The sequence below is a fragment of the Trichoplax adhaerens genome, genomic scaffold, assembly GCF_000150275.1.
Source record: "Trichoplax adhaerens TRIADscaffold_14 genomic scaffold, whole genome shotgun sequence".
Lineage (NCBI taxonomy): Eukaryota > Metazoa > Placozoa > Uniplacotomia > Trichoplacea > Trichoplacidae > Trichoplax > Trichoplax adhaerens.
The window spans coordinates 1,178,797-1,191,226 of NW_002060956.1; the positions used below are offsets into that span (position 1 = coordinate 1,178,797).

Sequence of the window (12,430 nt, forward strand, 5' to 3'; positions counted from 1 at the left end):
CAAATTTCCTCAGTTATAGATTTTTTTCTTGAATGTCTGTCTGGCTACTGGCCATATTGTAAATTATCATGCTATATTAAAACCGAATAGCAATCGTAATAAGTATCTACTTGGAAATTCTGTATATCTGTAAGGCTTTTTAGCAGTAAGTTTTTGCTATTCCATGTTAGTTGACTTCTTTAAGTACATCATAAATTCCCATATTTTATTCAGAACTTAAATTTGCAGTACAATAGTAATACACGCTCCCTTGAAGTTTTGGATATCGTCGAGATTTCTAGTTGTAGACTTTCTCTGTTCAATGTCTAGCTGAGTTCTCACTACCGTACCTAATAAACTCTCATATTTCGCTCATTACAACAGACTTGAGGAGTGACAATACTAAATGCCGGCTTAAAACTACTGTATGTCTACGTCAGTGCGTTTCCATATGATTACAGCTTGCACCCATTGAAGTATCTAGGCAATTTAGCTCATCGTAATTTCTCATACTCCACTTAAGATCGCAAATGCAAGGAATAGTTGCAACAATTATTCGCTTAAAAATTACTCTTTTCATATAGCACTAATTAAAATTTATTAAACTTCTCTTTTTCTCTTTCAGAGAACATTATTTATAGGTGAGAAAGGAGAAAAGGTAAATCTTGAAAAGTAGACCTCGTCCTTTATTCTATCTAGTAATATTTACCTACTATTTTTAATAAATATTTAAAATAGGGTATGCCTGGAGACAAAGGACAAGCTGGAGATGCTGGACCGCCTGGATTAAAAGTAGAAAATCTACTTATCAATCTATTTAAAAAGCTAGATAATAAAATCTTTTTATTTGATCGTGTTAATCCATTCACAATTTAAAATATCTGCATATAATCGTATTCTACTTTAGGGTAACACGGGCATAAGAGGTCCAATTGGGCCAACCGGACCTGACGGATCATCAGGATTGAAGGTATGCTAATCTTTGAGGATAGTTATAACCATTGATTCTATCCTTTGCCCATGGAAGATTGACCATGTCATTATAAAATGGGATAATGACTTAATCTATAATTAATTGATAAAATGATGAAATTTTAATATCGAGAAGGCAATAATGATAGAAATTATTTACTAATTTAGGGACAAAATGGAAGCGTTGGAGCTCAAGGAATGAAAGGACCGATGGTAAGGGTTTTAAATATTCAATCTTGATATTATATATGTTAACATTTAGGCGTATATCTAGCTGAAATATACTTTATTAGGGTGATCAAGGAGTAAAAGGAGCAAGGGGTCCAGCTGGTATAGATGGTCTAGAGGCAAGACTACCTTACAGTCATGATAGTAATTTAATGACTTCATTTAATAAATCAAAATTTATTGAAAATTTAGGGTATAGAAGGAGCACAAGGCTATCCAGGAGAACGTGGACTGCCAGGCTTAACGGGGCCTCCGGGAAATACTACCGGTGTAAGCAAATTCTGCAATCACCATCCTAATTCTTGTTCATCAATACAAAGATATGACCATCCAGCTTACGCGCATAGATTAGCACCGCGTACCGCACTAATTTTTAATAATCATTAGGGCAATAACAGTAAAGGATTAAAGGGCGTAACTGGTGGCCAAGGGCCTTCCGGTGATCGTGGACAACCAGGTTCTCTCGGTAGCCCAGGTCTATCTGGATTATTGGGAAGAAATGGAACAGTAGGAATTCGAGGTCCAACTGGAGATCAAGGAGTCTCTGGGCAGCCAGGTTGGAACTCATTTTTCGTTATGACTTCAAATGATTTATGTACTGCATTAGCATCTAAAATTAATGCACTTTAACAGCTTTAATATTTCAGAAAGTATACTATTATAGCTCCAATTCTGATCAAAAGTCCTATATCAATAACTTTTATGAAAACTTACCTGTGTTCGCGCTAGTAAAATCTTTATATTTATCAATACGCTGATGGTGTCGTTATCCTTCTAGGAACTCCAGGCTCATCTGGTCAGAAGGGTCAACAAGGTGTAAAAGGAGAAAAAGGTTTAACAGGGGATCGCGGTCCATCTGGACAAGTTATCGCCGGTATAGCTGGACTTAAAGGTCTTCCAGGTTTAAAAGGATCAAAAGGTCAGAGTGGAGACATTGGAGAACCAGGAACACCAGGTAATTTATACCTACGATTCCATGGATTACTTGCTATATCATCTCAAGCATATGATATACCATTAGATAGGAATGAAGTGATTGAAAACAATTATTTTCCTAATTCTTTTTATGTCAATAATAATTTAGCGCCAGAAATTGCTGCTAAGCTTACTGCAGAAACACAAGGTGTTGCAGGAGACCCTGGAGTAAAAGGAATAAAAGGCTATCAAGGAAATCGTGGACCACAAGGAGATCGTGGATCCAATGGAACTAAAGGTTTATTGTAAATGATTAACGATTCCTTTACTGTCTGTCTTCAGCAAGAAATGAAAAATTTTTGTTAATTAACTGAAATATCGTTTACAGGTGAAAGTGGTGGCCAGTGCCTATCATGTCCGAAAGGTCAAAAAGGTCAGGTAGGACAAAAAGGTAATCGAGGACCAATCGGTAAAACTGGACTATCCTTGGCGGGTCCCCTTGGTGCTAATGGCGATGTTGGAGATCGTGGAGATCAGGGCAGTCCAGGCCAACCTGGAGAATTTGTAAGATCAATAGAATAGATAGGTTATTACTTCCATTAATTAATGCAACTATTTAAATCTACTTGTAATCCATCATGCACGTCTAGCGTTTACAGTTTAACAAAATTTTATTAGCGCTAACATTAGGTAATGTGTTCTACGCTGCTTTGCAATTACAGGGAGTCATTGGTGATTTAGGAGAAGTTGGAATTAAAGGCAGTAAAGGAGACTTGCCTGTTAATATAACCAAAGGAGATACAGGAGATCAATCTAATATCAAAGGTGTTTCTGGGGATAAAGGACAAACTGGTGTTATCGGTGATAAAGGACAAAAAGGGGTAACAGGTGATTTGGGCTCTAAAGGTATCCAGGGTAATGTTGGTGATAAGGTTAGTAAAGCTTTTCAAAATGGTTTGAAGATTCTTACTCCCTGGTTACTTATCTGTACATTTCCTGATTCAATAGGGAATTAGAGGAGATACCGGGTTAAGAGGGCCTACAGAAATCGGCGATATTGGTCAAAAAGGTGAAAAAGGAACACCAGGCATTCCCGGGTTAGCATTTAAAGGATTGAAAGGGAGCCAGGGTGATCAAGGGCTGAAAGGCGTAAAAGGAACTAAAGGTAATTTATGCGGTGATAGACTATTTTGCCATTGTGACTTTTAATTTGTAAACTATTCAAGGTGTGAGCAACCCACGATGTATAGATAGTATATAGAATAGAGGAATATAATTATGCAATTAATTCTAATCTAGGCCTAAAGGGAAACAGGGCCAATGGGACAATCGGAGCTCGAGGTGATCCTGGTGATCCAGGAGATCTGGGTAATCAAGGCCAGATTGGATTGACAGGAGATCTTGGTGATGTGGGTGATGTTGGCATTAATGGCTCAAAAGGCCAAGTTGGTGATAAAGGAATATCGAATTTTACTGGTGATATCGGAGAAAGAGGAACAGATGCTATGCCACAAGGTCAGTTGGGATATATCGCCATAAATTTTAATTGATGTTAGGGCTTGATATTATGCGTTACATATTAAATAGGAAATTTAACCAACTAAAATTATTTTATACCATATTCAGATCCATCTACTGCTCCTAGTGGGCTTAATGGGACTAAAGGTGATAAAGGACAAACTGGAGAGCCTGCTACTACAGCTGGATCTAAAGGAGATGTTGGTAATATAGGATTACAGGGCGCTGTTGGTGATCGTGGTGATGGATTACTTGGCCCAGTAGGAGCTATTGGAGATCAAGGTGTTCAAGGGCAGAAAGGTGAAGTTGGTTTTAGAGGCTTTAAAGGAAGTAAAGGTATAAAAGGTGCTCTAGGAAATCAAGGACAAACTGGTATGTATCAACTAACCTTATGTTATTTATCTATTTCTAATCTACCGGAGAGGTCTCTTGAAAGTAATCTAAAACTAATCCATGATCATCAATTAATTAGGTACAAGTGGTAGGAATGGAACTGATGGTATTAATGGCGTTAAGGGACAGAAAGGCGAAGCTTCAGGATTGCAATTTATTGGACAGAAGGGAAGCAAGGGTATTATAGGAGATATCGGTAAGAGATTATTAGAGCCTTTAAATTTTTTATAAATTGGACAATTTTTGACCTTGAAAACAAACTGCAGGCGATGCTGGTAGTAAAGGCCTTGTGGGAAACTTTGGTGATGGAGGAGACGTTGGGGGGTTTGGAATTAAGGGTAGTCTTGGCGATAATGCACCTACAGGCTTAAAAGGAAACATTGGCGATTCTGGATCTGTGGGTACGAAAGGGGACAAAGGTCCAGTTTCTGTAATTAAAGGATTTTTGGGAGATGCAGGTAATCTCAATAGATATTTGTTGTTGTCAAATTGCCTACAATATTCAATCAATCGAAACATTTACAATTTGCCCTGATATTGTTCACAGGATTATCCGGTGATAAAGGTGGAATTGGATCTAGAGGGCCTATCGGTGAAAAAGGCCTACCAGGTGAAAAAGGAAACATTGGTAATATCGGTGATGATAATGTTGATCATGGAATAGATGGAACCAATGGCGCTATTGGTGATAAAGGTGATGCTGGTGTACCTGGTGTCCAAGGTCGAACTGGTGATAAAGGTAGCGTTGGTCAAACTGGAGATAAAGGAATCAAAGGAGATACAGGATTAAAGGGCTTACAGGGTCCAATGGGTTTTCAAGGTAATTTATGAAAACTTTTGTGAATTATCTTGTATAAACCTTACTGATACCAAAATTTTAATCAATACTATATAGGAGTTAAAGGTGATGTTGGTGATTACGGACAAAATAATTCCGTCAAAGGATTACCTGGAGATGTAGGTGATAAAGGATTTCCAAGTAATGTCGCTGATAAAGGGCTACAAGGTGAAAAAGGTATTAAAGGTGAAGTAGGCCTTAGTGGTGAAAAAGGCATATTGGGATTGCAAGGGAATACGGGAACGACTGGTAAGCTCTTGACTAGAGAACGTTATTTACTTTATTCGCTTTTAACTGACAAATTCTTACATGTATTATTTGCAGGTAATACTGGTGATCAAGGGCCCAAAGGTTTTACTGGCGAAAAAGGAATTATAGGCGATAACTCGACGACACAAGGTGTAAAAGGAGATCGAGGAGAGCAAGGTCCTGTTGGAGAAATAGGCCCGATTGGAATACAAGGCGATATTGGAATTAAGGCTCAAGGTCAAAAAGGCGAACAAGGTTTTAATGGTTCTACTGGTGTTATTGGCGATAAAGGAATATTAGGTATTTTTTATTGATAATTTCAAGCAGTCTTTACAAGATATAGACCGATCTATAAATTTAAATGCGACATACGCATTACTTAATATTTCAACGTTTTTCTTGATGATCGAAACTTAGGTACTTCTGCGTGTGTCAGAATTACTATCGACTATAGAATGATCAAATATTTTACGCTGTTTTAAATGATGGATTTAACGTATTCAAAGTTAAAAGTTGCGATTAGATTTCATCCAACGCTATATCATAGTAGAAATGTTCCTTAGACTTTGTCACCTATTTCTATGCATAAAATCATCTCAGAAAGTACAAGAAATATAGAAATTTTCCTAATTTAGTGTACAGTGCAATAGAAGTATCATATATTAGAGCTATAATTCTTGTAATATCAGTAATCAATTTCGAGGTTTAAACTAAGTTTATTTATTTAAACTTTTGTGTGTATAAAAATTGAAGTCGACTATCAATTCCATTGCAAATCAGTTTATATAGTGGAAGTATCATAATTAGAGTCAAATTTTAGATTGATATAAGATATTTCTATCATGCAATATCATATCTAAAATTCCCGGATAGTCCTCGTGATACAAATGATCTATTTGGGTTCGAATCTAAAACTTGATTATTTGTGCTTTCGTACTGAAATACTTCAAAATTACAGTCCAATATAATTTACAATTGTACACACAATAGTTTTATAAATCGCCGTCTTAATTAAAACTAGAACTTGAGATACTGTATCGCGTAATGGTAGTATCCTGTGCTAGAGTTATAATCTTGGACATGATGTAAATCAATTTAGAATTCTAACTTAATTAATGTACTTTTGTGCCCGTCAAAATTTTGGTCAGGCATAATTTACCATGGACATAATTCTACAGAATAGAGCTACCGTAATTAGAGGAAGAATTCTGAGATACCATATTGCACGATAGAAATATTTTATGTTAGAGCCGAACTCTACCATATACTAATAATCTAGAAAGTACCGGTATATTTTATAGTCAATCAGTACCTATACTATAATCCATTTACTATAATAACCCTATAATATTCATTATCCAGCACACATGTAGATCCGCCTTGCTAAGTTAGATACGCGTTATTTTTTTACCTTTTCAGGCGTACTAGGTCCTACGGGTGTGTTAGGCCCTCAAGGCCAAAAAGGAGAATTAGGTTTGGGCGGCATTTTCGTATATGGAGCTAACGGTGATCAAGGTGTGAGGGGAGATCCAGGTCTTAAGGGGCCTATAGGAATGATTGGAAATGCTACTACTAAAGGAGATCCGGGCAACAAAGGTATCATAGCACCAAATATGATTGCATTGCACTATATCAAATCTCGGAATTAGCGTTAACTATTTGTTGAAATTTGTCTATCTTATAGGCGATAAAGGTCTACCAGGTCAACCTGGTGATATGGGTTTAAATAGTACGCAACGTGGACTTCCAGGTGAGACAGGCGATCTCGGAGTAAAAGGAGTAATCGGTCAAGAAGGAGATATTGGCAGCATGGGGCCAAAAGGCCAACCATCACCACCAGGTACTCCTGGCCGGCCAGGCCAGAAAGGTGAACCTGGCATTCAAGGTGATGGAGGACCGATTGGCATAATTGGACCAACTGGAACACCTGGAAGAAATGGCTCAAAGGGAGAACGCGGTTTGCGTGGTATTCAAGGAGTTATGGGAGTTAAAGGAGACATTGGTCAATCAGGTAGACCTGGTCTATCTATTTCTGGACCTATTGGTGAGATCGGAGAAGTAGGTATTCCAGGTATTAATGGAACTAGTGGAGATGTTGGAGAGATCGGTGATCAAGGCCCTATAGGGAGAAGAGGAGATTCAGGGCTAAAAGGCATGACAGGAGAGCAAGGACAAGCTGGAGAGGTTGGAATAAGAGGTGATAATGGCACAATTGGAGATGTAGGAGAGGCTGGCTTGCTATTTCGTAATTTGTCTGAAGTCGATTATACAATAAAAGGAGAACAAGGTGATCAAGGTTATCAAGGAATGATTGGTGATCAAGGAGTCAAAGGTGATATTGGTCCACGCGGTCTAATAGGTTATAAAGGTGATCAAGGTGGAAGCATTGATGGTGACATAGGGCGCAAAGGTTTAGCTAATTTAGTTAAAGGTGTACTGGGTGATGTTGGCAGTCTAGGATTATCTGGTGAAAAGGGGTTGGTCGGCATTTTAGGTTTTAAGGGCTTTCCAGGTGATCAAGGACCAAGTCGATCTTTTGCTGATGCTGGATTCCTCTTAACGGTCCATAGTCAAACTGATCAAATACCTGATTGTCCTGGCAATCGAACTCGATTATGGATAGGATATAGTTTTCTAAGTATGACGGGTAAAAGCAAACACAGTGGACAAGATTTAAGTTCAGCTGGTTCTTGTTTAAGAGCATTTTCAACGGATCCTTTCGCTTACTGTAATGGTAACAACCTCTGCCATCGAGGTGGCAATAGCATGGTTACCTATTGGTTATCAACATCGCTCACTCCAGCTATGATGACTCTGACTGGTCTTAACATTCGACCTTATATCAGCAGGTTGATGAAACTTTAAATACTGCATACATTAATCGAATTTATAAATTTATTAAGCTATTACTAACAAGGTTTTTCAGTTATTACTATAGTTACATGTTACAATATATCTATCGATAGTCGTTACCAATAATAAGAATAACTTAGTGTATTCCACTTTGAATAAGTCATAAAGTGATTCGATAGTCAAGGTTTGACGTAGATTGTGAAATTGATGCAATTCAAGGATTTACGTCGGCAAGATTTCTGTACGATGGAAGTATAGATGATGAAATTAACTAATTATAGTACAGTGCGATATTGATGTTATTATCGACAATTAACAACCTAATTAATAAGAATAAGAGTAACAATTACATGAAAGAGATTTACATATATATCTTTCCCGTGGTTTACCATCAAGTTTTTAGTACTGTATTCGGTAATACTACAAATTTGATGATATAGCTATGCCACCATGAATTTGATCAGTCTTTCTAATTTGTAGCATAATGATTAATTTCATGGTGGTTGATAAAGGTACATTAAATGTGTTTACTGCTGCAATATTATTGAGCTCCAGGAGAAGCTAATTTTTATTTGATGTTTTGTTAAAATTTCAGATGCACTGTTTGTGAAGCTGAAGCAAATTCTATTGCACTCCATAGCCAGTCTCAAACTCCACCTTCCTGCCCAAGTGGCTATGAATTGTTGTGGCAGGGCTACAGCTACTGGATGGTAAGATAATTAGTTGATAATGCTTCGATTTGATCATGATTTGGTAATTGAGTGAATTGTTCCTGTACGTAATTTGCATGTGATTTGATATATTGCATTTTAATTGCAGCATACCGGTCAAGGAAAATCTGTAGCAGGCCAAGACCTCTCTTCTCCTGGTTCTTGCTTAAGACGGTTCCAGTCAATGCCGTTTATTGAGTGTGATGGTCCTTCTGGTAGCTGTTTCTTTTACAGCAATTCTAAGAGCTTTTGGGTTACAGCAGTCAATGTTACCGATCAATTTGAGCCGCCGACTGCTACTGTACTCAATTTTAACGATAACCCTCAATCTTATATCAGTAGATGCAGTGTTTGTTTAAGGAAATTTACGACCTAGATACATCATTCAATTCAATTATCGTATTTAAATAATGTTATTAATACGCATTCAATTTGTCCGCTCCACTCGTTAGCAGACCAGTTCATTTATTATTGATAAATTTTCTCCTATTAAAGTAAAAAATGCCATTACAGATGACTCAAATAGGCTATTATTACTAGCTGAATTTCTAACGTAGAATTGATATTTTCTAATAGTAAGGCGTGGAATTATATTAAAAAAATTCCAAAGTAATTTCGCAATTTTTCTGCCAATTAATCAATTATTCAATTGTTAAAGACTCCTTGGTACGGATTTATGATGAAAAACATAAATAAAACTTTCAATTTTTTATGTATCTAACGATAGATAATATCATATGTCAGTAATTATTAATGGGAGTATGCAGACATAACGTGATCGTACTATATATAGATTGCATTGCTACCTACTAAGGTTATTGATATAAGTACCCTCCATAGCCTAATATGCCAGTAAGTATTAGAACTAAATCCAGCTTGGAAGCGCAGTAGATATTTACATCAATTGATATCTTATTAATAAAAAAATTCATTTAATATCCAAAATGTAGCTTGTGAGGATAATTTAAAAGTATCCAGGACAGGTTAGGTGTTAATAAAGGCTAATATCCATTTAATAATATACGGCAATTATTTTTTACCAGTTACAGTAGCTGGAGAAAAGGAACGTAACTGTACAGTACGTGTTAATCAAAATATTTTATGGCATTGAAAACTTTCGTGCTGTAACTAATTTTAACTGTATGTATACAAATTTTTTCATTCTTTACGCCTTACTATTACGCGATAGCAAAGACCAAAGTTTTACAGAAGATTCTGTCATTATGTGCTCTTCAGGATCCTGATCAACGTCATTATCATTATCATAATTACGACCGGGCGTAACAAATAAACGTTGACCACATGATGAAGCAAGAAGAGGTAAGGTTGGATGAAAGCTAAACATACGAATATAATCAATCGAGCGTTAACACATCACAATTGATCGAATTGAATGGGGCATATTGTTTAAAGCATAGAATCGGTTCAATGAATACACTTTCTATATAATTTCTCACCTAACACCATTTACGGCATCACGATGGGCAACAAATTGTAGTAACGAAGGTAATGGAGAATCCTTTTCATCATTTTGTGCTGATAACGTTGTATCCCAGATGTTGATTGTACCATCTTGGTTGCCGGATGATAAATATCTTCCTGACCTAATTGGTAATAGAAACAATTTCTACAATTAATAGGATACATGACTTTATTATTATACCACGACGACAAGCTTACGGATCTAGATCAAAATAAATTCGTTGATTAGTTAAAACTTGTCTTGTCATAGAGCAAAGCACAACACCAGGTTGTCTAAGATCCCAACATAAAATTTCACTGTCCTGTACAAAAATTTGTAATAAATATGACGTTATCAAAAGAATAACAGTGATGATGACTTCGTCTATACTACACTTTGAAATGATGTACATAATTAGTTAAACCTTTCTTCCGCCAGTGAAGAGCCGATTTCCGTCAAGAGAAAATTGTAAATGAGTAATTCCCCCATGATGGCCCTTCAATTGAAAACATAGATAGCCGCTGGGTTCTTCATAAATGCCAACTAATGATAATATGACATACTAGTCTTAGTCGAAGCATTTTAAAATGTTATGTAATACATTAAGAGTTAATATTTTATGTCTTATAATACATTGCAATATAAAATAACCTGATCGAGAATATGAGCCAACAGCATATAAATTTGTATGGTAAGGGTTCATCGCTATACATGATATAATCCCACTTTGTCCTTCCTTATTAACTATGCAGACATAAGGCGAACGGATTAATCCAACTTTTAAACTATTGTGATAGATTAGTTATCAATTGTCTTAGTATTCTTTACCGAAAGTTGGTCTATTTTCAAAATCGCGACCCGGCCTTGAAGTATGGAATACACGAACGGATTTTTTACTACCGCAATAAATTAAATCACCATTTAAGCTAAAGGCCAAGCTATGAGCGGGTGATAATTCATCCTATTTCATTAGCAAAGTTTATTAGCTAAAATTAATTGCAGTAATTACTTAAATAGTGCTATCCTGCGTCAAGTTAGTCACAAAAGATTTCGTACCAAATGATTAAAACAGCTATAGGAGCATCTAATTTGGCCGGTATAAGCGTCCCACAAGTGTAAAGGATGATCTCGGCTTGTACTTAAGAAGCTAAAAAGATTAAGAATGTAGATCGAATATATCATTAAATTTCTGTATGAAGTATGTATTGTTTATGCAGTAAATTAAAACGTAAAATGACCGCAAAAGAAAAAGTTTTAGATAGTAAATTTCATATACCAGCATGTAGCGGCATCATATGATGACATCTTGGGATACCAAGTATAATCATAGATAGTTTCTCCTTCTGCCATTCTCAATGCGCAAGTCTATCCAAAACATATAACAAATCTCCATTAATTCATTAATATCATCATCAATCCATCTTTAAATGTATCGTTAGTTGGTGATATATTTTATTTACCAGATCAGGTAGTGTCAAACATGGTTGCTCGTAAGCCTCTAAAGGTAAGTCAAATACACGAAGGACATTATCATTCGCGTTGGTTAATAAACAGGAACCGTCAGGGGACCTGAAATGAATCATGTTATGATTAGACGAATGAACAGGATGATTGCATTGTTAGTTAAATATTACATAAAAAATGATTGCTTTCACATTGTTTAGTTACTTTGGCTGGTATAATACGTATATGCAGAGTAATTATACAGTATTAGGGGCGTCATATTACCATTTGCAACCTTTGAGAAAATTTTCACTTCGGTTATGAAATTCAGAGTAATTGACACAAAATTCCAATGGAGTAGTGACAAAATCGTAATTGATTAATGGTCTAGGAATAGGCAGAGGTTGAGTAAATTCTTACGCATTATGTAGTCGAATAGACGTTTGTATTAAATAATGGTACAAATATCATTTCATAGTTGAGCATGAACCTAATTTTCACTTGAAATACAAAAAATTTTGCTTTTCACTAATCTACTAGCATATACTCCACGTACATGATGTGGTCTTCGTTAGATTCCATGTTATCTTCGTTCAATTCCGTGTTATCTTCATTGGATTCTATGTTATCTTCGTTGGATTCCACGTTGTCTTCGTTGAATTTCATCTTATCTTCACCGCTGCCGTTATCATCCACCTTTGGCTGATTCTCGTTAGGTGAAATGGTCACTCTCTTGAGCTAGCGGAATTTGCTCAGTATCACAGGGTAAATCCGCATTGGAGGTTACAATGGTCATTGATTTATCAACGTTATCTTGCAAATCCATTTCTGGCGATTGTTTTAAATGAGAATTTGCATTAGCCAAATTGG

At 36.3% G+C, this 12,430-nt stretch overlaps 3 protein-coding genes across 3 annotated transcripts; 1 reads left to right on the forward strand and 2 right to left on the reverse strand.

Annotated features, from left to right (window-relative positions):
* Nucleotides 1-4,230: 4,230 nt before the first annotated feature.
* TRIADDRAFT_30524 (uncharacterized protein) lies at nucleotides 4,231-5,111 on the reverse strand (the record flags this gene model as incomplete). The annotated part of the gene is made up of 2 exons (XM_002116261.1): nucleotides 4,231-4,433; nucleotides 4,955-5,111. Coding segments are annotated over 2 exons (360 nt in total), but the record flags the coding sequence as incomplete, so codon positions are not given.
* A 1,697-nt stretch (nucleotides 5,112-6,808) lies between these two features.
* On the forward strand, nucleotides 6,809-9,031 carry TRIADDRAFT_30529 (uncharacterized protein; the record flags this gene model as incomplete). Its single annotated transcript, XM_002116162.1, has 4 exons — nucleotides 6,809-6,977; nucleotides 7,614-7,941; nucleotides 8,541-8,655; nucleotides 8,765-9,031. The coding sequence occupies 4 exons, from the start codon at nucleotides 6,809-6,811 to the stop codon at nucleotides 9,029-9,031; spliced, it is 879 nt and encodes a 292-aa protein (XP_002116198.1).
* A 789-nt stretch (nucleotides 9,032-9,820) lies between these two features.
* Nucleotides 9,821-12,226, reverse strand: TRIADDRAFT_60247 (uncharacterized protein; the record flags this gene model as incomplete). Its single annotated transcript, XM_002116262.1, has 11 exons — nucleotides 9,821-9,992; nucleotides 10,113-10,259; nucleotides 10,336-10,439; nucleotides 10,542-10,660; nucleotides 10,769-10,861; nucleotides 10,946-11,078; nucleotides 11,174-11,264; nucleotides 11,394-11,482; nucleotides 11,578-11,686; nucleotides 11,846-11,947; nucleotides 12,117-12,226. 11 exons carry the CDS (start codon nucleotides 12,224-12,226, stop codon nucleotides 9,821-9,823), a joined length of 1,269 nt encoding a protein of 422 aa, XP_002116298.1.
* Nucleotides 12,227-12,430: the final 204 nt, after the last annotated feature.